General features: G+C 65.6%; 1 protein-coding gene across 1 annotated transcript in view; it reads right to left on the bottom strand.

The window, feature by feature from the left end:
- Nucleotides 1–2787: 2787 nt before the first annotated feature.
- Nucleotides 2788–25208, bottom strand: part of LOC114507648 (dipeptidyl aminopeptidase-like protein 6) — a 158400-nt gene continuing 135979 nt past the window's right edge. Inside the window, exons 13-25 of the mRNA XM_036010294.1 lie at nt 22923–23014; nt 22067–22114; nt 20723–20841; nt 19868–19915; nt 14866–14964; nt 12719–12788; nt 10958–11152; nt 9849–9903; nt 8207–8318; nt 6684–6742; nt 5971–6043; nt 5791–5864; nt 2788–3889 (exon numbers count right to left, since the gene is read on the bottom strand). Of these exons, the coding sequence (XP_035866187.1) occupies nt 3746–3889; nt 5791–5864; nt 5971–6043; nt 6684–6742; nt 8207–8318; nt 9849–9903; nt 10958–11152; nt 12719–12788; nt 14866–14964; nt 19868–19915; nt 20723–20841; nt 22067–22114; nt 22923–23014 (1188 nt within the window). The 3' untranslated portion in view covers nt 2788–3745. The remainder of the gene's footprint in view (nt 3890–5790; nt 5865–5970; nt 6044–6683; nt 6743–8206; nt 8319–9848; nt 9904–10957; nt 11153–12718; nt 12789–14865; nt 14965–19867; nt 19916–20722; nt 20842–22066; nt 22115–22922; nt 23015–25208) is intronic.

The raw sequence follows: 25208 nt of genomic DNA, 5'->3' as shown, positions 1-25208 counted from the left end.
CCGGGGCTCACGGCCCCACAGCGGGGCTGAGCACAGTGCTCCTGAGGGCCTGGCCCCCCCTCTTGTCTGCCACCGGGACTCGCAGGAGCCCCTCCCTCCCGAGCCCCTGGCCGCCCAGGGTCCGCTCTGCTGACCCACACAGCTCCGCCTGCAGACCCCCTGGAGGGTTCACCGGGCGGGTGCTGGGTGGGGCCCTGCTGAGCTGGGACCCAGCCCCCTGCCATGCCGGCCTCCGCCTCCCAGGCCTCACCCCTCCTGGGGCACCTGCCGCCTTCTCTCCAGGCGTCTGGCAGAAGACCCCGCCCCCTTCCCTTCCACCCAGCACAAATCAACCGGCAAAACCCAAACCCAACCTATGATTCCAAGTGGGGGGGGGTCACCCCCAGTCACCAGACATGCGTGGACTCTGTCCAGGGCCCGCTCGGGGCCAGGCTCAGATGGGGCCGGTCTCGGCATCTTCCTGTCCCTTTGGTTCCCTGGTGGGTGCAGGGCGGACCACAGGCTGCGTGACGGGCTGTGGGGGCTCACTGTGCTGGCTGCGTGCTGATGGGCGGTGCCACTCCAGTGGGGCAGGGACAGCAGCGGGACGGGCCAGCCTCAGTGGACGCCACAGTTGGCATTGTTATTAATGACAGTGTTGGACCCAGGTCGGTGGGAACGGGACCTTCTGAGGGCCGTGGGCGCTGGCGGCTCTCTCGTCCTGTAGAGCGTGACTGGAACAGTGTCTGGGGGCCCAGGATGCGGCGGGGGCGGGAGGTTGTGGCAGAGACCGGGGCCGCCGTGCCAGGGCAGACCTGCTTGGGGAGCATGCTGACGGGGGCAGGCCCCCGTGTGTGCTCGGAATTGCTGCCCCCCCTGCCCCCCAGGGGCCTGGATGCGTGAGCAGAAACAGGCAGGATTCTGCAGGTGTGGGGCCCAGCCTACACCCTAGGGCCCCTGCTCGGGCTGTGGGGCAGCGGAGAAGGGGGCGAGCTCCGAGGGAGCCGGAGCTCAGTACGGGGCTCCCCGAGAGGGTGGGTGCACGCCCCTGCTCGGGGTTCAGGGCGAGTTACAGATTCGGGGCCTGCTGTCCGCACGTGTCACTGGTGGCACGCCCCCCCCGCCCCTCCCACGCTGCGGTGCCGCCGAGCTGAGAAGGGACTGGACACGCCCACAGCTTGCCCTTGGTTCGGAACCTAGACTCCGACCTCCGTTCCCAGCAGCTGGGCTCCCTGTGGGCCAGACCAGGCTGGGGGCGCCATGCTGGGGACAGGGAGGCCCCAGGGGGACACTCCAGACCCGGGAGTCCCAGGCTTTGGAGCTCAGTGTGAGACCAAACAGAGCAAGGCGGGGGTGTCAGGCAGCGGCTGCCCCCCTGTGGGACTTTGGGTGGCCCCTGCCTCTCTGGGCTTTAGAGCCCCTGTCCGTGCAGTGGGGGGTGGTGGGGGGCGGACTCCCGATGCTGAGTGGCTGCCTGGAGCTCATGGTTTGCAAAAGGGAGCTGGCCTCTCAGGACCGGTGCCCGGGGCCTTGCCCCAGACCCTGCTTATGGAGCTTGCGTGGCGGCAAGACCCAGCGGGTGCAGCCCGGGGAGGGGGTGGTGGGGAGCTGCACTCATCTCCGGCTTCTCCGGGGCCTGGGCTGATTTCCTCGGCCCCCTCTGCTTTCCGGCTGGGCGCCGTTGACACCAGGGTGATTGGTTGACGAGACACGAACGGGCGCATGTCCCACCGGAGCAGGTGCTTGTGAGGCCTGGCCGTGGGCAGTGCTGCGGCCTCCGTGAGGGTGGGGCCCGTCTCCACCCCAGAGCCCTCCCCACGGAACCACACTCACCGCCTCTGACTGGCCCGGGCTCCGCCAGTCCTGTCCCCTCCATGACCGACACTATGGGTGCCCCGGAGGCTTGGGGGATGTGGCTCCACCTAGGTCAGCGCCCAGTGGGCTCCTTAGATTTCTCGCCGCCCTGCGTGCTCCCGAGGTGTCGCGCCGGGAAGAAGAGAGCTCTCCGAGTGGTAAAATAACGTTTTATTCCGTGGACGCACAGATGCACCGCCCGCACCACAGTCCCACGTCCCTCCCCCCGCCGGGTGTCCTGACCCGAGATCGAGGCCCGTCAGGCCTAGGCGGTGACGTGCCATTGGCCGAGCCCACTGACGCGGCGAATGCATGACCACGTCACCGTCCCGGTGGCCCACAGGTCTGCACGTCAATGCTTTCCATACACGGTGACGTGTCACCTTAAAACCCCCCCTGGACACCTCCCCATGGCACTAGCTGGCTCGAGGTGGCGATGACCCCCAACCCCCCAAATCCCAAAGCGACACGGATGTGTCCTCGCCGCTGACAAAGGGTCCCCCCCCCCCCGCAGCCCCCGGGGGGCCGGAGAGGTCAGGGTTGACGTTTGGGCGGAGAACGAGCTGCAGAGGGAATGGCGGGGGTGGGTGACAGCTTCGAGACTGGCACGTGTGGAGAGTGCAGGCCAGCCGGGTCGGCATGCAGGCGACACGGGCCGGGGACCACGGGAGGGGCCGGGGGCACGGCGTGGCATCTGGCACACATGCCAGTCTTTATGTACAACAAAACGAAGCGTGCGCAGCCCCCGAGAGGTACGCCTGGACGAGGGTGTCTCACGGCATCCACGGGTGGCTCCACGCAGCGGGCAGAGGGGGGTGGCGGTCACCAAGCATCCCCAGGGTGCGGGGTGATGCCCAAGAAAGCCCACACTCTCCTCAAGGGTTCCCATCCCCCGAGCTCACGTGACGGACCTGGGGCGGTGTCCACACTCTGTCTTTTTATGTATTTTTTTTAAAAAAAACAAATGTCATGGGGACAGACTTGACAGCTTCCCGGGGAGGAGGACAAGCCGGGGGGCATCGGTAGATGGACGATGAGAATCTAAGCGAACCCTGTTGCTGCTGGGTGTGAGAGACAGCTTTTATTTATGTACTTTCTTTTGTGTCAGTAAGTAGGGCTGGATGTGTTCCCCCTCCTCCGCGGTTTGAAACGTCTCCGAAAAGTCTGGAGCCGACCTTGAGGGGTGAACAGTGACTTCTGATCCGTTTCTTCTTACAAACAGGTGCCAAGCGGACAGGCGGGCGGGAGGAAGCCACGCGGATAACCGAGGATAACGAACAAACGAACAGACAAACCAACCCGGCACAGAAAAACGACCCCAGGACCGCAGACAGCGTCAGGTAAAAACCATAGAAAAATACGAATTAATTCCGCAAGGTGAACCATTAGCGTCGCTACAGCAAGACCGGGTGGACAGCCCCGTAAAACGCGGAGGGTCCTAGGACAGAAAGGAGCAAGCCAACCTAGGAGTGCTGTTAGAGGGATTGTGCTCTCGTGGTTTCCATGGCGTGGTTACATCAGACAGGATGCGGTGCCGCCGGCAGGGGGCGCGGTGCTCACGCTCGGGGCAGGCTTCCTCGCGGCTGCCGCCGCGGTCCTCCGGTCCCGGGGGTGCGGGAGGGGCGGGACGGCCGTGGGATGCACTTGTCGCTCTGCGGCCAGCAGGAGGCTGTGACGGCCCCGGGCTCCCTGGAAGCCCGTGGGAGTGATGAGGCGCCTCCACCCGGGAAGGAGCTGGTTTCTGAAGCAAAACGGCCTTCAGGGCCCGAGACACACATGCTAGGGATCGGGAACGGCCCCCGCCCCCACCCCAGTGCGGGCGGGCGGTTGGGCGGGAGAGGGGGGCGGGGTGCCCAGCCCCACGCTGGTCCAGGGAGAGCCACGCTGCGCTAGGGGGCGGCCAGGGCGGCGCTCAGTCCTCCTCCTCCTCCTTGGCTGTGGCTGTGGGCACTCTGTCCTGAACCCTGAAGCACTCCACGAAGAAGTTGACGATGGTGCGGTGCAGGTGCTGCCTGAGGGGGGCGCTGTGGAAGTAATGGCTTTCATCCGGGTAGATCTGCAAGGAAGGCGAGACCTCAGGGGCGGGCCCGCCTGAGCCCACCCTCCCCGCGGGAGAGCGGGGCACGGGGCTGGGTGCTGCGCAGGCCCTATGGAACCTGCAAAGTGAGTTTCCCCCGCACGACTCCAGGGCCTTCGTTTCCCGGGGGTCAGCCGGGGGCAGGGGCACATCGGCGGCGTTGGCTAAGCCAGAAGACGCTGGGCTCAGCGGGCTCTGCACAGCTTTGAACCCGCAAGGTGGGCACGCGCGCGGGGACCCCAGCCTGCAGGGGCCGCGGTGCCCACCGGAGTGGCCGGAATCCTGCACGCTCTCTCTAACCCTCGTGAGCCCGGAAGACGTCCTGCTACTCCGGGCTGCCTCCCACCTTGGCATCCTGGCTGACCACTCACTCCTGGGGTGGCCGTGGACAGATAAGTTCCCGGTTGTGTCCAGTGGAGATGGTCGCCGTAATAGAATCTCGCTCGTAACGTTGGGTGGGGCTTACAAGGGCGGGAACCTATGGAGCGCTAAAAAAACAACGGCGGCTAATTCTTCTGGGGCCACGTGTAATGACACCTCCCCTACGCTAGGGGCGCTGCACCGTGTCCACAGCCAGCCAGATTCAAAGCCAAGTCCAAGGGACCTGAAAGCCCGCCTTCTTTGCGAGGTATCAGTCTGCCTCCTGCGTTTGGAATTGTGTCTTCCTCTTAGGTCTCTGAAGGGTGGCATTCACTTTATTTTGGAGTATTTATTCATGAGGCCACGGAGCTATTATTATATGTACATTAAACTTCGACTAATACAAGAGCAGTATATTGGAAAGAAAAGAAAAATAGAAAAATAGTAGGAAGGATGTCTCCCCCGGCCCTGGGTCCCCAGTCCCCCTCGTCCCTACATCGTGGCGCTGACCGCTGCTGCAAGCCCACTGAGCCTGCGCTAATGTGTTCCTTGTGTCCGCAGGTGGGGTGTGCACCGCTCAGCACCTTGCCAATGTGGTAACAGCCTCTGCCCAGGGGAGAGGTCCAGGCTGGCCCGCCTGCCCCGTGGCTACATCCTGTGTGTATGATGCCATGGCAACTGCCAGGTCCGCTGTGCTCTGAACGTCTCAGAAGCTCACGTGCAACATGCACCAAGCCCTTCCTTCCCTGGCCATCCACACCTTAGCCGAACACCTGAGCAGGGCGCCGTCCCGGCCGGCCCAGCCCACAGGTGACCCTCCGCAGGACAGCGTGCAGGGAGGTCAGGGGGCAGGCAGAGGTCAGTGCCCGGGCTCTCGGAGGGACAGGGTACCGAGGGAATATCCCACTCATCGATCCCTGGGCCCCTAAAAGACATGGGGGTCATACCTGTTCGAGCAAAGGAACCAGTCAGGGAGGAGGTGGAAGAAGTTTCCAGAAGCAGCACTGTGCCTTGCTGGAAAGAACCTGGACTTGGGCCGTGAGCCAGAGCTCAAGGGCGGTGAGAAGGCTGAGAGTTTGGGTCTGGGGGGGCGGTGATGGTGGGCCTGGGGGTCTCTGTCCCCTGCTCAGCCACAGCCGGTGCTGGGGTCCCTGGCTGGCGCTGGTGACCTCGTGCTGCTGCCCGGCGGGTGGCCGGCAAGAGAAGGCTCAGGGCCTGCTAATGCTCTCTCGTCGCCGCTGGGACCGCAGCCCCACCTACACAGGCCAGGGCCGCCACGGCCTCACAGTTGGGTGGTGTGGCTGCTGGCCGCCTGGCTCAGTGCACAGGGGAGGGGGCGGGGGCGGGGGAGCCCCCAAGGGGTCTAAACTCCGCCTGAGTGCAGGACGGAACTGTTGTAACCACTTGAAAAATGAGCCCTGGCGGATCTGTCTGTCTGTCGGGTGCGCCCGCCCGCGGCCGACAGGCGCGCGCAGGCGCGTCGGCAGCAGAGGGAGCGGCGCAGGTGTGCGCATGCGTACCTGCAGGCTGTAGTTGGCCTTCCCCTTGACGAGCTGGGTGATGAGCTCCGCCGTGTGCTGGAAGTGGATTTTTTCTGTCGGAAGGAAAGGAGAGAGAGGAGCGTGTTTGTCCCCACCCGGGACGCCGTTGGGGCGTGGCCTTCCCCGGGTCCCCAGGGAGCGACTGTCCGCCGCCCTCACCGTCAGCGGTCGCGTGGATGATCAGGAACTGCTGTCCTTCCAGCGCTGACAACCGGTGGCCCACCCTGGTCAGCTGCACGGGCGGGGGCAAGAGGACAGACAGAGTTAGCGGCCGTGCTGCGGGGCTGGGCGGTGTGTGTGCGGAGACCCCGAGAACGGGGGCGCTCTGCCCTCAAAGAAATGCCCAGCCTACCCAGAAGCCTCTGCTCTCCTCCCACGAACCCCCTTGATGAAGAGGAGGGGGGGCGCAGGGACAGGAATGGAGACACGCTGGCCTCCCCGGGGACATCCGCATCGAGCCACTGAATGGCCACGACTTAGCAGGACTCATCGTGGGGGTCGTCTGACCCCCGGGCCATAGGTGGTTCTTCCAAAGCGGAAGCAGCCTCGGGTCTGGGGTGGGGGCAGGGGACACGAACACCCCACCTCTGAGGACCATGGGACGGACTCTGCCGTCCAAAGACTTTCTTCCTTGTCCCCCCAAGTTCCAGAATGGAATATGACACCCACCCGAGGGGGTCGCAGCCACCTCTGGTCACAGAGCAGTAGAAGGGGGAGGGGAGGTCTCCTTGATGGGAGGAGAGGTCAGGGATGGCACCCTGGGAGGGGGCGTGGGGTCGGGTTGGGCGGGGGAGGGAGGGGGGAGCTCAGAGAAGAGGTGACGGATGTCATCCGAGTCCGCACCTGGCAAGGGGAAGCGCACCCACACCTACCTCATAGGCCCTGTTGTCAAGCCCGTGGAGGCCCAGGTACCTCTCGGAAAACGCAGACGCTGCACAGAAGCAGAGGGACGGAGGGTCACCGGTCTATGCGGACCCACACTTGGGGGCCCCCGGGACACCACCCGAGGACGGGGCTGTGGCAGGGCGGGCTCACGTGCTCTCGCCCAGCACATGCCTTTGAAACACCCAACCCGGCCTCTTGGTGTTTCCAGGGAAATCAGAGGGAGCCGTGGGGACACGGAAACACGCGAGGGCCCGGGACTGGGGTTCGGGCAGCAAGGCGAAGCCAGACCCCCAAAAAGAAATGGCTCCGCAGTCCGCGCGCCCGCCGTGCGGGAGGAAGAACGAGGACCCAGAGCCAGCTCCCCCGCCCCGGGATCTGCCCCGTGCTCAGCCTCGGCGTGGCCCCTCCTGTCCCCGTCCCCGCCCCAGTTTGCACGAGGGTCTGGGGCTGCCCTGTCTGCAAAGCTCTTCCAAATGGCACCCACCCACGGGTTTCGGGGAACATCCCTCATCGAGCAGCAGGGTCAACGCCCTGTCCGGGGCAGGGTGGCTGCCAGGTGGGGGGATGGGCAGCGCTGATGGCCCATGAATCAGGCACGTGGGAAACGGCATAATGAAAAAAAAAATAAAGACTCACTGAGCTTCACAAATGTAAAATCTGCTCTGTGCATTGCTGGGGAAAAACTCATCTAACTACTTAAAATCTGGAATTGAGGGTTCTCTCTCGGGTGATGGTCCCCTGACGTTTGCGTTAGAACGTTTTGTAAAGGTCAGCGTGGGAGCCCGGGGCTGCTGGACGCCACAGTGGTCCCCGGACCCCTCAGCGGGCACATAGGAAGGCTCCCATCACACAGCCACTCACATCCAGAGCAGAGGGGCTGGCTGGCCAGAGGGAGGGGGAGGTGGGAGCCTCAGACCCCCTAACAGTGACGCGGAGCCACATCTGTGCCCAGACCCAGGCCGGACCCTGTCCCTGGTCTCCAGCTCCTGCCACTGAGAAAGCCCCTCACTCTCCCCAAGGACAGGGGCCCACCCTGCCCGGGGCAGGGGTGGGGGGAGGCAGGTGGAGGGCAGAGGGGGGCTGAGGCCTCGTAACTGCCCCCGCTTCCACCGCACGCAGCGGTCTCTGTTCCGCCCATCTGCCCACCACGCCCCCTCCCCCGGGACACAGGGCTCACGCGGGTCCCCTGCCCGGGGGCTTGGAGCCCAGAGGCAGGGCAGCCCTGGGGGGGGTCTCAGTTCCGTCCCGTTGGCAGGCGCACCAGGGTCAGAACCGCTGGCTGAGTCTTCTGGTCGCAGGAGCTGGGACACAGGTCACAGGCATGGGGACAAGGGACTTGAAGTCCTCCCTCTCCTTCCCCAGGTCCTCTGCTGGGCTTCCCTGGTGAGCCTGACAACCCCCGTAGTTTATCACCCACTGTGGGCGCCCGCGTGGGGGCTGGGGGGGACACGGCGCCTGAAGGAGGGCATGGGGGGGGCCACGGGGCGGGGCGTCTAGCCAAGGGCGTTACCGTAGAGCTTGAAGTCTGTTATCGGGGAGAGTGCAGAGCCGCAGGCGAAGATCTGGCCTTGGTTGTCACCCTTCGCAGGCAGGAGGTGGGTGCTCAGGTAGCCCCCGTAGTCCTGGGCAGAGAGAAAGGCGGTCAGTGGGGCACACGCCATTCCTCCCGCTGTGACAGTGGCCTCGGAGGCACCGGCCACTCAAGCAAGAGTTCTCACGGAGCTGCTTAAAAAAAAAACATTCAACTTCGAGGTTTTCAAAGGCAGGTAGAAAATAGACACTGAATACCTTCCCAACTACACATTCCGAGATGCATGTCTTGTCCTCTTTGGGGCCCCAGTCTGAGGTGACAGGAAGGTGACAGGGGAGAGTGGCCTGCAGTGTGTGACTGGGTTCTGGGTATGGGGGGTGCCGTGGGGCACAGGGCTGGCCCCGCGCCCCGGAAACGAGCCCCCTTGCATTGCGTTTCCTGCTGGTTCCTGGCCTCTGGGCAGAGCCAGCCTGCGGCGTATGGTGCGGTGTGATTCTGGGCAGGTGGTGGTGGGGGGGCCGGCCAGGGCCCCGTGTCAAAGGGCCACGGTGACGGCGGCTGGTTCGGGGGCCGCCATGAGACACACACCCATGCGTGTGCTCTTGCCTTGGGGTTCACACAAAAGACCCCCTTCCTGCACCCAGATGGTTGCTGCAGCCGCGTTCTCAGCCGCTGAAGCTAGGAAGTGACTGGGGTGCCCATCAGCAGCGGGTGGAGGAATAAACCAGGGTGCACCCAGACTCAGCACCAAAGGGGGGGGGGGAGCTCGGGAGCCATGAAAAGATGGGGGGGCCTGGAAGGCCTCTCGCTGTGCCCGGCTTGGAGCCGAGCTGCCCCGACACCTGGGCGTTATGCCCACTCGCGTGGCTTGGGCACTGTCGTGTTCCAATTTCAGCGTGATGGGTTTCCCCGGGTCGTCAGTGGGAAACCGGTGACTCTCGCGTGTTCACCCTGTGGTTTGCCTCGTGTGCAGCCCTTTTAGAATCGAGTGGCAGTGAGAAAGCGGGGGCTGCCCACTTCGCGGGGAAGGGGGCCAGGCGGCAAAGGCCACCCGGGGCCAGACGCGGGTCCGAGCTTCTCAGGGACCCGGTGGCAGGGGCAGGGAAAGGTGGGCGGGGCACCGGGGGCGTCAGGGCAGCGAGACTGCCCTGGGTGACCCTGTGATGATGGACGTGGGTCCTCGTACATCTGTCCCACATCACACAGCGGACGACACCCAGAGTGACCCGTGGCCTCAGGGTGTCCCTTGTGACTTTCTAGCCAGTGCTCCCTCGGGTGGCGGCACTGATAGTGGGGGAGGATGTGCGCAGGGCGGGGGTGCAGCGAGCAGGGGAATCTCCACCTGCGTCCCAGTTCAGCGGAGAACCTGAGCTGCTCCGAAACACAAAGCCCGTCCCGTCGGTTTCCCCTGGGGACCCCCCCCCCCCCCCCGCCCCCGGTGCGGTTGACCTCCTGGCGTTCCGCTCTTAAAGAAACAGCTGCTCGCACACACGCCACCAGACCAGAGACACCCCCGGGAGACCCGCCCCAGGCCCGGGTGAGTGAGGGGCCCTGCAGGACCCGGCCCTGACCTGGGGGCGGGGGGGGGGGGGGGGGGACAGACGGCCGACAGCGCACTCACCTCCCCAAACACGCCCACGCGCGTCTTATCGATGTACGACTCCTTCAGCATCATCCTGCGGAGCCCAAGGACGCGGGTTAGCTGCCCGGCCCGGCTGCCTCTCCGTCCCCAGGGGCCCCGGGCCGTGCTTCCTGGCCGTCTCCGCGTAAAGAGCCCCACGGGCCCGAGGAGACCCTGGAACTGTGACCCGTGTGCTCGTGGCGTGCATCTGGCTGGCGTCTGGGCTGTCTGCCCACATGACAACTTGGGGACCCCTCTCGATGGCACCAAAGGCCACCCAGGTGCACAGAGCTTGCCAATGGAGATTCCCAAGCGCAGAGCAGCCAAGGCCGTGCCGGGGTCCCCGTCCTCCTGCTGCCGCCGCCCTTGCTGAAAACCCCATGACTCCTGACCTCTCCCAGAGGGCACTTTGGGGTCGGCGGGGACCCCACCCCACGTGAGGAGTCTTTTGTCCCCGGCTCCCAGGAGGGGGTCCCTGACTTGTGCTCCCCATATTCAGCGCTCCAGTTTGAGTGCTCCGGCTCGAGTCTGCTTGCATGGCTGCCCCTCCACCGCCCACCCCCGTGGCGCCCTGCACAGCCCCCACCCTGGCTCCCAGTGTGCTCTGTGTGGAGTGGGCACCTCCTGTGCTCCCCCTGGCAAACCCTGCCCCCACTTGGGGGCAAGGCCTTGGCCCCCTGGGGTCCCCTCCAGGTGGCTGTTTGCCCTGAGGCCTGTCTGACACCAGCGAGGCTGCACCATCTATCACAGGACTGTCCCTGTCCCTGACACCGGCTTGTCCAGTGAGGGGGCTCTGCGCACGTCCCCAGCGATGGAAAGTGCCCCCCGGGCTCAGAAGCACGAGGTGGGGGACAGTAGGGACCGCGAAAGGGCCGGGAGCTTCGGCGAGGAGCTGGTGCGCTGGGCTGGCCTCGCGGTCTCTTAACCCGGTCAAAGGGGCCATTGCTCTCGGAGAAGTGGGAATGCAGACCTGGGTCTGAAACAGAGCTGAGGGGCGTCACAGGCGCCCTGACCAGAAAGACACCGGAGAGGCTGGCCGGGGGGCCAAGGGGACACGCAGCCGCCCCGCCCGCCCCTGCCGCCGCCAGGTCGCGCCCGCGGGCCCTCACCGCACGGCCTCCAGCTGGTCCCGCTCCTCCAGCACGCCCAGCCGCCGCCGCACCTCGTGCAGGAGCCGGGTGCCCTGGAAGCCGCTGCCCCGGCCGTCGCAGCGCAGCACCACGGCCCCGTGGCTGCTCACCAGCACCGTCTGCCAGCTCACCGTGAACCTCTCCGCCACGCTCTGGCTGCCCGGGCTGCCGTCCCTGCAACGGACGGACGGATGGGCCGCAGCTGCAGGGGCTGTGGGTCTCCCAGCGGCTGTGCCCGCGCAGCCTGGCCATGCCCCCCAGCTGCCGCCCGCCGGCCTGGGGCCCCAGTTTGGTCGCCCTGGGGGGCCCTGGGGTCTCCCTGAGGTCACTGGGGAGGCCAGCGTGGGGGGAGAGGACACGGTCCTTAGCTTCTTTGAGAGACAGATGGAAACCTGTTTCAACAGGAGGAAGGGCGTGGTGCGGGAGAAGTGCGTGCCGTGTGTCTGTGGTGTGTGTGATGTGTGTGTGTGGCATGTGGTGTACATGCATGTGCCATGTGTGTTGTGTGTTGGTGCGTGTGCATGTGATATATGCAGTGTGTGTGCCTCTGTAGTGCATATGCATGTGATGCATGTGGTGTGTGGTATGTCATATGTGTGCTATGTGTCTGTTGGTGTGTATGCATGTGACGCACGTGACATGTGTTAGTGCATGTGGTGTGTGTTGGTGTGTATGGGTGTGATGTGTGTGGTGTGTGTGTCTGTGTGGGGTATGTTGGTGTGTATGCATGTGATGTATGTGGTTTATGGTGTGTGTGTGTGTGTGTGGTGTGTACTGGTGTGCATGCCTGTGATGTGTGTGGTGTGTGTCGGTGTGGGGTGTGTGAGGTGTGAGTGCTGTGTGAGCGTGGTTCTTGGCCAAGTGCTGACCTGCCCGGAAGCGAGGGTGGCAGGAGGACTGCAGAGTCCGGGACCAGGTGCCAGGGTGCGCTGGGCCAGCCGAGCTGGCTCATCGGGTTTGTGGCTGAGGCGGGTGACTGCCCTGTGGCCCCTGATACACCCCGGGGGTCCCCCTGCTCCCCACCCCTGACCCTTTCCAAGCCGACAGGCAGCGTGCGGGGAAGACCAGACAGGCAGGAAGGGATGGGCCGACCCTTCTAGGGGGCGAGTCAACCCCGGCACCTGCTGAGGGCCTGGCTGCTCCCCACCGGGGGGGAGGGGGTTCCTGATCAGAGCCCCCCACCACCTCATCAGAGCAGGTTGGAGAGCTCTTCAAAAGCTGTTCTAAACCTGGGGGCCTGCTCATTAGCACAGGAATATCTGAAATAATTCTTTGTTGGCCAGTGCACAGGTTCAAGGCCACTTTCTTTGTAGCTGGAAATGCGGCCCGGCCAGCAGGCCAGGCCACGGGCAGTGCCGGCGGCTGCCCGGGCCCCCAGTGAGCTGCAGATGGCACGCGCTCTCCCCTCCCGGGTGTGGTGGGGCACCGCCGCTGGCTTGCCGGAGCGGGGCCGAGCCCCAGGACCAGCCACGGCGGCGTGGAATCTGAGCGTGGACCTGCTCACACTGACACACTGCCCCGGGGAGGGTGGACAGAGGGTGAGCCCCCTGCCCCTTGACACTCGGGGTCAGCGGTAGTCACAAAGACACCTGGCCCCGGCCGAGGGCCAGCCTGAGTTTTCACTTTGCAGCATCACGGCTCCCTCGAGTCGTCGTGGGGCTTACGAGGCCCGGACCTGTCTGTCTGGGGGTCCCTGAGCCCCCAGCCGGCACCCCGGGAAGGAGGAGGCGGGGTACTCACACCACCAGGAGCAGCGGGTAGTGGGTGGTCTCGGTGAAGGTGGCCGGCTTCAGGATCTGCACGGGCAGGCCTGGCGGACACAGAACACGGGCGGCGGGTTAGGGCCGCGGGCAGCGTGGGGCTGCCTGCGTGGTTCTCCAGCCGAGGCTTACGTTCCGTCTTGGGAACACGATGAGTTGGAAAACAGGAAAGACGTGATTCTCCGAGAGCTGGAGAGAGGTGAGGGGGGGGACGAGCCCCCGCCCCACCACCGAGGGCACAAGGGCACCTCAGTGGGGGAGGGGCCCCGGGGAAAGTGGGGACCTGGAGGAGAGGCGAGATGACGTGGCTGGCAGTGAGGCTGGGGCGGCAGCCGGGAGGGAAGGCTGGGGGCTGGGGGGACCCTCTGTGCAAAGTCGGGGCTCTGCCTGCCTCACTGTTTGCAGGCTGGTGCTGGGCGGGGGTGCCTGCCTGTGGGCCTGGACACTCGGACACTGGCACACTGGCACACTCACACACATGCACACACACACGGGGAGGAAGCCGGGGTGCATGGGCGCGTATGAAATTTTCCTCCCCAGTGCCTCGGTCCTCCCCCAAACAAACCTGCCCTCCCAAGATAGAAATTGTTTATTGACATTAACTATAACCCAGATTAGCAATTAAATCGGAATTAGTGGCCTTCCCCGCGGGATTCCCGAGGGCCCACCCCAGGCTGGGGAGCCTGCTCTCACTGGGTCTCATCTGCGGAGACTGGGGCGGAATGTTAATGGCTTGCAAATGGGGCGGACGCCCGGGGACAGCAGACAGGCAGGCTCAGGCCTTATCACCGGATGTCCACACAACCGGGGCCGCTGCTCCTGGCCTCTGATACATAGGCCTGTGGGCAGGCTGGGCCAGGGAGGACGGGCGGACCGTGTTTTCCGAGAGCCCGTCAAGGGCAGCCCGGGCCTCCAGTGGGGAACCGTGACACAGCACAACAGACAGGGGTCTGCAGGGTGGCACCTCCCCTGCCCTGCCCCCGTCCCCGGAAACCCCAGCGTGGAAAGAGGCCTCGTGCAGCGGGGGAGGGGGGTGAAGGCTGCTGACTGGTCTCCGAAGGTCTTTTCTGCACCTTTCCCAGAGGGGGTGGACCGCCCTTGGGTGCCCTGCGGTTTGGGAAATGTCACAGTGGCAGCAGGGTACAGAGAGGACCGGAGAGGGGGGTCCCACAAAGGAGGGCCCCCTGTCCCCAGGAGGACACAGTGCATGTGAGGAAACTCCGAGGGAGGGTTCGGGAAGGCCTGCGGACGGAGGGTGGGGAGTCAGGACCTGGAGCCCGGCCGTGGAGGTGCACCTGGCTGACTTCCCACGGTGTGGCCCCACCTAAGGGCCTTCTGTGGGCTTAATACTCTGCTGTTGTGATAAACTGGGAAAGAAGCACCCCGACTGTCAGTCTGCACTGGGCCCCGCAAGTTGTGGGGCCTGGCCTGAGGTGTGCATGCATCCACCCATCTGTCCATCCTCCATCCTCCATCCATCCACCCATCCATCCACCCATCATCTGCCCATCCATCATCCATCCACCCATCCTCTATCCATCCACCCACTATCCATCCATCCATCCATCCATTCTCCATTCATCCATCCATCATTCATTCATCCATCCATCCACCCATCATCCATCCATCACCCATCCATCATCCATCCATCATCCATCATCCATCATCCACCCACCATCCATCCATCCATCCATCATCCATCATCCATCATCCACCCATCATCCATCCATCCACCATCCATCCATCATCCATCTATCCATCCTCCACTAGCAATCTAAAATTGTTTTGTTTTGTTTCTGGTTCTTCCTTGCAGAAGAACAGCACAACAATGCCCGTCCGGTTACCGTGAGCGCTCTCACGAGTCTGGACCCAAACACCGGGACTCTGGCGTCTGTGTGGAGGTTTGAACCAGCGAAGGGCGTCCTCCGTGTGGGCGGGCCAGCTCTTCCTGTGATGTGTCCCCTTGGAATCGATGGCATCCTACCTCCCGGGTCCCCCTTATGAGGACGCCCGCCCCTGCACCCCGAGGAGTGACTCTCCATGCAGGGAGCGGGCGGACGAGACCACGGGCCGACTCGGGCGGAGGTCCCCGCCTTCCCCCCGGGGGGTGGGGGGGGGACTACTCACGGTACTCGTCGACCTCGATCTGCCTGTACTCCACCTTGGGCATCTGCCGCTCGCTGACGGCCTTCTGCACGTGCTCGTTCGTCTCCAGGTCGAACATCTCTGGAAGGGAGCGGAGGACAGAGCAGCGTGTCCGGAGTCTGCCACTGCCTCCCGAAGCCGCCCGTGTCCACGTGCCCCGTGCCGCTCAGGCCTACGCCAGTCCCCGAGGCGACCCGTGGGACTGCTCTCACCCCGACACGGAACAGGGACATTAGCCACCTCACCGAGGCGACAGGAGCCTGGGAGGACGGGGGTCTCCCCGCTGTATCAGGAGGCACCCCTCAGCTCCGTAGGGTTTTGTTGCCAGTGGCTTTTCTCACACCGTCAGCCCGGGCACGTTTTGTCCCCAGACTGCTGGTCTGGGGACACCGGCATCACGTGCAGGGCCCGGCAGCCGTGAGGTCTGCCGGGTGGGTGTGGCCGGCGGGGCAGTGATGCGGGTGTGGGGGTGGGTGGTTTTCACGCGAGCATTTCACCTGAAACGTCACGTGGTGTGCTGGAGCGTCACACTATGTTACGGAATGGCACGCCCGTGCTTTTGTAATAAAAGATTTTGTAACAAAACGGGGGCATTGTTTGTGCCGGACGTTGGTCGTGTTAGGGCGAGTGCCTCTCTCAAGAGAGTGGCCGAGTGACCCAGGGAGGGTGGGAGAACAGGAGGGGCATCTTTGGTTCTGGGAAATGTAAGACCCCTGTGTCATACCCTCGTCACGAGGGTCTCTGGCTTTGGGGCCCTCCGTGTGGGGGGACGCCCGCTGCCAGCCCAGCCCTCACCCTCTGCCTCCGGGTCAGAGACATGCTCAGCCCTGCGCCTCACCTGACAGGCGTCCACCTGGTCCCTGGGCACCTGGGCACCCTGGGACACACGGGTGCCGCCCCTGCCTGTCGCCCCAGGTGCACAAGAGCCCTCACCTGCCACTTCAGTCCTCTCCTGGGACCACCTGTGCACCGCACTCCCCCCTCTGACAGGCCACAAAGCCGCCCGCCTTCCTCATCTCCTCCTCGAGTTAGCCGCCCTGTGGGGACAGCCTGTGGTCTGCCGTGACAGGGAATGCTGTCTTCAGGGGATGCTGCCGTGAGCCCGTCCTGTCACGCTGAATGCCCCGCCCCCAGCACACGTCACGGCCGGCAGCTGTCACAACGACCGTGGGGCTGGCCTGCCACCGTGAGATAAACCCAGGGGACGGCAGCCACGGGCCTTGGGGGGTGCGAACGTGGGGCGCACTAAGAAATGGCCGCTCCCAGAGAGGCGTGGGATTGGCCGGTACAGTGTCCTTCCCGACGAGAGCAGCCGAGGGCCCGCCCCTCCCGGAGACGCAGCCCCACGTGCCCGGACGGCTCGGTAGGGTAGCAAGGCCGCCCTGGCTGGCTCCGGTTTTCCACGGAAGGGGCCCGACCGGAGCCTCTCACAGCCGTGGGGCCTGCGCCCCTCTTCCCACGGTGGGGGGGGGGGCATCTGAATTTGCAACGTCTGATCCCACCCGGCTGCTTCCAATGCTGGCCCCGAAGGAGAGACGGACAGCGTGCCGCCCAGGGGGCCTGGGGTTCCGCTGCCCCCCGCCGCGTTAAGCCGGCCCGGAGGCAACCGAACTTGGACTCGCCACCGAAGTGCCCGTGTGCGACTCCCGCAACTCTGAGCCGAGGCGGCACGTGGGAGCGCCCCGGGCTGATCGCGCCCGCCCGGGTGCACCACCTGCATTTGCATAGCCCCGCACCAGCTTGCATTCCCACCCTTCACGGAAAGGCGCCAAGGCAGCGGACTATTAAATTCGGTTAAATGTCAGGTCCCTCGTCTCGTGATGGCCCACACGACGGGTGTTATCAGCAGAGAGCGGGCCGCCCCACAGGGGAGCCGGGGGAAGCCGAGGTGTTTGTCCCCGTAATTGCGTTCAGAGAGGGCCGGCTCGGCGGAGGAAATGAGATCGCACGTCCCCCCTAGGGCTCTGCTCGGATGCAGGGGGGCCGTGGGCGCCCCCCCCGCCCTGACCCCGGCTGCAGCCGGCGGATGGCCACTCCTTAATTAAACGTGAGTCTCCTTCAGCTCTGCATGGGATTAGCTGTGATCCAGGGCGGAGGCACAAAGCTGCTCCTGGGGGCCGCCCGCCTCCCCGGCTGCACCCAGAGGCGGACACGGCGAGGTGCCCCCACCCCAGACCCCTCCCAGACCCCCCTGGTGGGGGCATCGGGGCGTCACCGCTGGGCTGGATTGGGGGAATGAGTGACCGGAGCCTTACAAAACCCGAGAGCAACTGACCTGAAGGAGAGGGCAGCCCGCTGTGCTCCCCACGTGTCTGCAGGAGGTCACATGTGTGTGCACGTGTGTGTGAGTGCACGTGTGTGTGAGTGCATGCGTGTGTGAGTGCCTGCACAGGGGGCGTGCCCAGCATTCCCTGGAGACAAGAGCGAGGCCGAGACCGGGGCCGAGGGGTGGACACGCCACATGCTCTGCCCGGCCTCCACCCGGTGTCCCCTGGACGCCAGCCGGCCCGCCCACTCTGCACCTCCGCTCTCGAAGGAGCTGTCCGCACACTGACCGCCCCCAACCCCCCCCGGAAAGGCCTCCGTGAGCGGGGCCCTGGGGCCCAGAAGGCCTTCAGACACACAGGCAACCGAGGGCCTGACGGGACTGTCACTGCACACTTTCCGCCACCCCCCTGGCCTCTCCCGCGCCCCTGCCTCCCTGCCTGCCTGCGAGAGGAGGGGGCGTCCCGGGGGTGGTTCCTTGGGAAGAAGCGGGGACGGCCCCACGAACCAAGGGACAGATGACGCAGAAGAGACCTCGGCTGGGCCGACCTTGTGAGAGCCCCGCCTCGACGCCCGCGGCCAGAGGGAGCTGGCTCTGCTTCCTTACCAAAGCCCAGCCGAGTGGCCGGCCGTCCCCTCACCCCCGGGCCGGGACCCGCCAGCTCAGGTCACACCTGCTCTCCCTCCACCATGGAAACCCGCCGTGTCCTCGTCGGGGTGGCTCTGGGTCTTCTGCCCCGGCGCCTGGCTTGTCGGGGTGCCCGGGTGCAGACACTTCGCCCCCAGCCCCAATCTCGCTCTTAAGGAGACGGCTCGTAAATAATTCAGAGTCGCATCTGCCAACAGCCCTCGGGCTCTGCCTCCGCCCCCCCCCCCCCCCCCCCCCCCCCCCCCCCCGCCCAAACGCAGGACGACAGCCACCGTGGCCCGGACGCCACCCACCGGAGGAGAGAGGAAGGGGCAGCATCGTCCGCCTGCCCCAGCGGCTGCTGTGCTGCATTTCCTGCTGCACACAGCCCAATAAAACCCAAACAGATACAGCAGCTCTTTGTATTAAACATAATTTTTAAAAAATCCTCATTGAGGATATGCTTATTGATGAGAGAGTGAGAGACAGACAGACAGACATTGACTGACTGCCTCCCCGTGCACCCCAACCAGGGATCAAACCCGCATCCCGGGCACATGCCCTGACTAGGAATCGAACCCACAACCTTTTGGTGTCCGGCACGACGCTACAACCCACTGAGAACCCCAGCCAGGGCAACGGCTCTGTCTATCTTAAGAGAAGCCTTTGTCCTGGCCCATGGGAACGAGGGCGAGAGACGGCCCTTCGAGCACCAGGAGGGACGCGGGCTCCGCCCGGGGGGCCTTCCCGGCACCCGCAGACCCCCGTGCCTGGGCCTCAGTCAGACCCCACACAGAACACCAGCCCTAGTCCCTTTTGAGTGGTGGGTGGCATGTTCATGGCTCCTTTCCTGACTTAACTCGGCGGCTTCCGCCAACGTTCCCAGACTTTCGGGCCCCACTGAGAGCAACAGACGCGGCGGCGGGCAGGGCAGGGAGAAGGAGCCCCAGAGTGTGACCTGGGCCCGGAACCCGGGGCTCAGACGCGGCGCCACACACGGAGGACCCGACGGCCGTCCAGCACAGCGGGGCCGTCCTTCTCGTCCTTAAATCCCGTGCAGAGGGCAGGGCGCAGGGCCACGGGATGGCCACACCCTCAGCCTCGAGCACCCGGTGCTTCTCGTGTCCTGTTCCCCGGGCCCCCCTCTGCCTCGGGGACGCGGTCACGAGGGGACAGTGTGAAGGCGAACGGAAGAACGCTCCTTAAAAGCACCCCTTGACCTGGGGGGCTCCCCGGCGGCATTTGGACGGACAGGCGGGTGCCCACACGCTCTGGGCAGCAGCACTGTGGGGCTGGGGGGTGCCCCGAGGACCAGCCCCACGGGTGGGCGACAGGAAGCGGCGGTCCGGTGTCCCAGGGGACCCCATCGCACTCGCTTGGGGGCCCTCGGTGGGTTCGCCACACTCTCCCTAGAGCCTCCCACGCCCCGGCCGTCCACGGGAACTTCTGGAAGGTGCGCATGGAGTCCCGTGCCCCCAGCACCCACCCCCCAGCCCCTCGGTTGTGACCCCTTGTGTTGGGGATGCACAACCCGGGCCCCACCTGCTGCTCCGCCCACCTCAGCCCCAGAGTCTTCAGAAGGGACACGAGGTGCATGCCTCTACCTCTGTGTTTTAATGGAAATTCAAGGTGGAAAATGTGCATTTTCTTAAGAAGCCAAACAAATGTCTCATGTCAACCTGCGTGGAGTATCTATCTTCAAGCCAACAAAGTTACGGGTTCCTGGGGGCTCCCTGGGAAGGGGGTCCCCACAGTAGCAGGGACGTGGAGCCCTTCCCGCCGTGCAGGGGCCCCGGACCCACGAGGACGGGCGAGCCTTGGGGTGCCACCGCGCCCGGCCCCCAGGGCAGCTCGTAAGGGGGCACAGGCTGAGCCGGGGCTGGGATTGTTGTCTGAGAGGCCCCTCGGCCGGGTGGGGGCGGGGCCTGGGGCTTTCCCTCCCGTCACATCTGGGCCGCACTGGCGACGGGGGGTGGGGTGCTCTCTGAACACCTGGACCCGCCTGCCCCTGTCCCCAGTGGTCTCACGGCCCTGCTCTGCCCCCTCCCTCTCCAAGTCCCAGGGAGATGGAGAAAGACCGGAAGGACTTACTTCTCTGGTCCGTGGTGTTGTGCACGGTCACCATGGGGACGCCGGGACCTGCATCACCGGGAGGGGAGACCGGGAGAGACACACAACGAGACTGTTAGTGGGTCTGGGGGCGGAAGGCGAATCCCAGCCTGGGTCCCAGCTCACACGTCTGTGAACTTGGGCCGTGGGGGAGGCAGTTACTTATTTTTATTCCTCACTGAAGATGCTTATTGATTTCAGAGACAGAGACAGAGAGAGACTTCGATCGGCTGCCTCCTACACACACCCCAACCGGGGATCGAACTCGCAACCTTCTGGTGCCCGGACGGCGCCCCCACCCCCCTGAGGCGCCCCAGCCAGGGCCGAGAGTTGTGCTCCATAACCCCCTTCCTCAGCTGCGCTGCAGGGGCTGGTCCCTGACATTGTTTGCTGCTGTTACCGATGGTGCAGGCCCACTGGTGTGTGAGGTCTGTACCCCAGTTAGCTCACGGGACGTTTTTAAAACAGACAACGAAGCCCTGGCTGGCGTAGCTCAGTGGATTGAGCGCGGGCTGGGAACCAAAGTGTCCCAGGTTCGATTCCCAGCCAGGGTACATTCCTGGGTTGCAGGCCATAACCCCCAGCAACCGCACATTGATGTTTCTCTCTCTCTCTCTCTCTCTCCCCCCCTCCCTTCTCTCTCTAAACATAAATAAATAAATAAATAAATCTAAAAAAAACCCCAAAACGGACAACGTAGACAGGTTTGGGATTAATGGACGCTGCGTGGGCAGGGCTGCCTGTAACCGGTGTTTAAGACATCAGACACCCGCCCCGCCCCGGACTGCCACCCCGACCCCCCCCCCCCCACGGGCGGCCGCGGCGGCGGGGACCCACCTTCGCAGGTGAGCAGGAAGAAGTCGGCGCCGCGGCTGAAGGAGGCGCTCACGTAGGCACAGTCACCCACCAGGTCGCAGGACAGGCACTGCCTGTTGAAGGGGCCCACCGTGCTGGCGCTGCGGGGGCAGAGGCGGCGGCGTGAGCCCGGGGGCGGGGGGAGGGGGGGAGGACCCCCACCCAGGGGCCCCGGGGTCCCCGCCCTCCCCTCGGACGGGGCCCTCCCACCCCGCCCCCCTGCTGGGGCGCCAGCCCCGCCCCTCCCCGCAGGAGGCCGCCGCATGGTCCCTCTGTGAGCTGTCTCCTCAGTCCCCGACGCTGCTGTGCCGCCCCAGCACACCCCCGGTGTGGGGACGGTAGTGCTCGGGGTCACTGTCCAGCACTAGGTGCCCACACCTGTCCCTCTGCGCACACGCTCGGCTCTGGAGGACAGGTGTCCCCGGACCCGTGAACCCCTCCCGGGGCCTGGCACTGGCAGGGGACAGGCAGGAAGTCCGGAAACCCCGCCCAGCGGAGTGCGGGCTGTTTCCAAGGCCAGTGGCCCGGGGCCTCGCTCCCCACTCAGGGGACCCGTGGGACCACTGCGTCCCGTGATTTCACATCCGAGAGGCCGGACGTGTGTCCCCGGGATGTGAGCGAGGCCCAGGGAGCCGGCACTGAGCCCGCTCTGCGCGGTGCCAGCCGGGAACCCATCTGTGAGAGCAAAGCCACTCAGGGAGAGGACACCTCCCAAGGGTGTCAGCCAGCCAGAGGGACAGCCGGCGGTCCGAGGGGGTCACCGTTGATGAGCTTGGTGGCTGGCTGCTCTGAGTCATCCCACCCACATGTCAGATGTGGACCATCTGCCGTGGGGGGCAAGGCTGTGACCCCTGGGGTCTGTCAGCTTCCCCCCGTGCACACGCGGCCCTGTGGTGGCCCAGGGGATGGCAGGGGGCACGGCCGCCACCCGGGAGAGGGGACACCAGGCCCCTAGGAACCACCCGCCTCCGGCCCCTAGGTCCCTGCAGAACGAGGGCCTTCTGAGCTGCTGAGGTGGGTGCTGGCGGGGACCGCTGCCGCCTGCAGGCCTGGGGGGCCCGGGAGGGCCCCTCCGAGTGTCCATTCCCACCTGTGCGCATCCCACTTCCGAGCTGGGCGCTTCAGTTGGAGTGGTGGTCCGGTGGCTGGTGGGGGGCGGTTTGTGCTGGAGGGGGCTGGGCCCTGGGAAGCCTCCTCCCTCTCCCCCCACCCCTGCTGCCGCCTTCTTCAGGTGACAGGACTCGACCGAGCGCCACACAGCATGCCAGCCGTGCCGTGGGGACGGCAGGGCTGGCCTCCTGCCCCCAGACCGGGGGGTCCCCGTACCTGTAGAGGTGTCGTCTCCGGGGCAGGTCCTCTGTGCTGAGGAAGTAGCTGCGGGCGGAGACCAGCAAGTGTGTGGGTGTCAACGGCTCGGGCAGGCATGGGGGCCCCCGCCCAGGCACCCCCACGGGGGCTTCTCTGGGCCCGTTCTGTGCCCCCGCCGGGCCCAGACACACCAAGGGCGGGGGGGGGCAGGGTGGAGCCTCTGTGGGCCCTCGGGCTCTGCCGTCGGGGTGCGTGCGGACAGGGGCAGTCGGGTGCCCCGGGGTTCGGGTGTGGGAACCTCTAGCCTTCTGGGGGTGGGGGAGGGCCCCAGGTGGAAGCCCTGGCCGAGTAGCCCCACGGACCGGTCTCCCCTGCGGAGCCGAGGCGGGGAGCGCCGGCCCTCGGCCCCTCCCCCCGTCAGGGCCGATAGGGGCCACCTGGGCCTGGGCCGGCCTTGGCCGCGAGCAGCCCCGGCCGCACCTGCTACCGCCCAGACCCCTGGGGAGGAACCACTTCCTGTCGTCGTGGCCTGTTGGGTCTGGAAGTCAGGGGGCCAGAGGCCCGCCCCCCAACGCCACGTGGGGTGAGGCTGCTCGGAAGGCACCCGGGGTGGGGCGGGCCCCCAGAGGCCCCCGGCGCCGGCGACCACCTGCCCCGGCACGGGCTGCCGGGCGGGGACCCGCGCCTGTGTCCGAGGGGGGACTGGGGCCTCGCGCGTCTGAGCGGGACAGACCGGGCCGCGCTCTGTGCCCGGCGACCGGGGCTTCTCTGAGGGGCGGCGCGTGTGCGACAGCCCGGGAGGACGGCCGGCTGGTCCGGCCGCGGGCGGGCCCCCCCACCCCCACCCCCACCCCCCTCCCCCTCGCTCACTCACATCTTATTCCGCTTCTCGTCGTAGGACAGGATCTTGGTCACGTCCCAGTCCCCCGAGGTGATGGACTGGATGTTGTCGTTGCTGCTGTTGGGCTGGAACAGATGGGCCGGCGTGAGGGGTGGGCGCGGGGCCCCCGTCCAGGAGCCCCTGGGTGCCGGGGGTGGGCCCGCCGCCCCTGCCTGCCCTGCCTGGTCTCTCCTCCGGGCGGCCGACCACCCCGCCCACAGCTCCCCTCCCCACGAAGGTCCCCACGGGCACGTCTGGTGCCGGCGCCACGCCCCCACGGCCCCCACGGCCCCCACGGCCCCCACGGCCTCCACCGAGACGGGTGCCTCTCAGGAGCAGAAGCACGGCTTTGAGGGCTGGGGACACGGTTTCCTTAAGACTGTCAGTCAGCTAGTCCTCAGCACTGCGGGGGAGGGGGGGAGGGCTAAGGGCAGGTGGGTGACATGGGGTGAGGAGACAGGGAGGGAAGAGGGAGGGAAGGAGGGAAGGAAGGAAGAAGGGGAGGGAGGAAGGAGGAGAAGGAAAGAGGGAAGGAGAGAGAGAGGAAGAGGAGGAAGGAAGGAAGGAAAGAAGGAAGGAGGGAAGGAAAAGGGGAGGAAGGAAGGAGGGGAGGGAGGAGGGAAAGGGGGAGGGCAGGGCACGCTGGACGAGGCCGGGCTGAGGCGGCTCCCCCGGGCACTGGCCCCGCACACGCCCCGTCTCAGCCTCCCAGAGCCACGCAACAGCAGCAGCAGCAGCAGCCGCCCTCTGTGACGGAGACGGGACCGTGTCTGCAGGCCTGTGGGACCTGAGGCGGGTGTGCAGGTGCCCGGGTGCCGGCCCAGGCCGCTGGCGGTGCCCCGTGGCAGGCGCCTGGGGGCAGGGCTGACCGGGCGGTGATGAAGCCAGGCACAGTGTCCAGGGCACACAGCGTGGGGACCGCAGAGCGGGAGGCCGTGGGCCGAGGGAGAGCCCGTGGGAGCAGGCGGGCCTGGGAGAAGCTGGGGGTGCGAGGGGCTCCCAGGCGGCAGGTGGGGGGTGGGGGGGGCCACTCCCTGCTGGGATGCTTCAAAGGGTCCCCGGCACGTGCTGGCCACGTGGATAAACCCCGAGTCTGGGGCTGAGTGGAGACCTGGAAACATGTTTGAATCCTGACAAAAGTCACCCACACCAAGGAGACACGGGTTATCAGTGATCACCGGGTGGACGCCAGCTAGGCTGCTGACTGTCCGGGACACGCGATCCAGTGGACCGGACACGGTGACGCCCGAACCTCACTCCGCCTTGGACAGCGCCGGCCCCTGGCACAGAGTCACCCACCGCCGGCCCCTCCTGTGCTGTCCCCTGTTCTTTCAGGGACACGCTTGGGATCTGGCTTTCGACGCTGCCTTTTGGGGCTTCTCATAAACATGCGCATTCTACTCTATCCAGAGATTATTTCTGGTAACATTATTTATTAAAAAAAAAAAACTTCGCCTGAGCATATGTTTATGGATGAGGGAGAGGGAGAGAGAGAGAGGGAGAGAGAGGGAGGGAGGGGGAGGGAGAGAGAGACATTGATTGGCTGTCTCCCGCACACACCCTTACCCAAGGATCAAACTTGCAACCTGCATAGACACGTGCCCTGACCGGGAATCGAACCTACCACCTTTCTGGTGCACGGGATGATGCTCCAGCCAACTGACCCCCACCCCCCCCAGCCAGGGCTCTGAGAGCCTTATTTTAAATCCAGTTTCACTCACCTGCCCAGTCCCCGGTCACTTAGACTCTTTCCCAAATGGAAAACACACCAAGGAGGAGGTTCTGGAAAATGCCACCCACGCCCCCTTTTCCTGAGGACTGAGACCCTGACCGTTCAGCTCCAGGGAGCGCCCTGGAGGAGGGGGGCGGGCTCCTGGGGGGCCGCTCCGCAGGGCACACGGTCCCTGGGCCGTCCACGCGTGTTCAGCTCGGCCGTGAGCTGCCCTTCTCTGGACCAGACCCCGGACTCAGGGCGGATGAACACCCGAGTTTGGCTGAGCATGCGGTGGGGCCCCTTGGGAGGCTGGACCGGGGGGCCCATTGTGCATGGGGCCCCTGGCCTCCAGGACAGAGTGCAGGGGACACCCCGCAGGCGGGGACGGCAGGCTGACAGGGCAGGGTCCTCAAAACAACTCGTGGACACAGGTCCCCAGGCTCACTCACGCCCCGTGGACACCAGAGTCCCCTCGGACACTGTCGGAAGTGTCACTTGGGTTTGGTGATAATAGAGGCCCAGCGTGACCCACGACCCCACTGGAGCCTCTCACCTGGAGCAGCGCC

Source organism: Phyllostomus discolor, chromosome 10, assembly GCF_004126475.2.
Source record: "Phyllostomus discolor isolate MPI-MPIP mPhyDis1 chromosome 10, mPhyDis1.pri.v3, whole genome shotgun sequence".
Taxonomy (NCBI): Eukaryota; Metazoa; Chordata; class Mammalia; order Chiroptera; family Phyllostomidae; genus Phyllostomus; species Phyllostomus discolor.
This window is presented reverse-complemented; position numbering and strand designations above follow the sequence as displayed.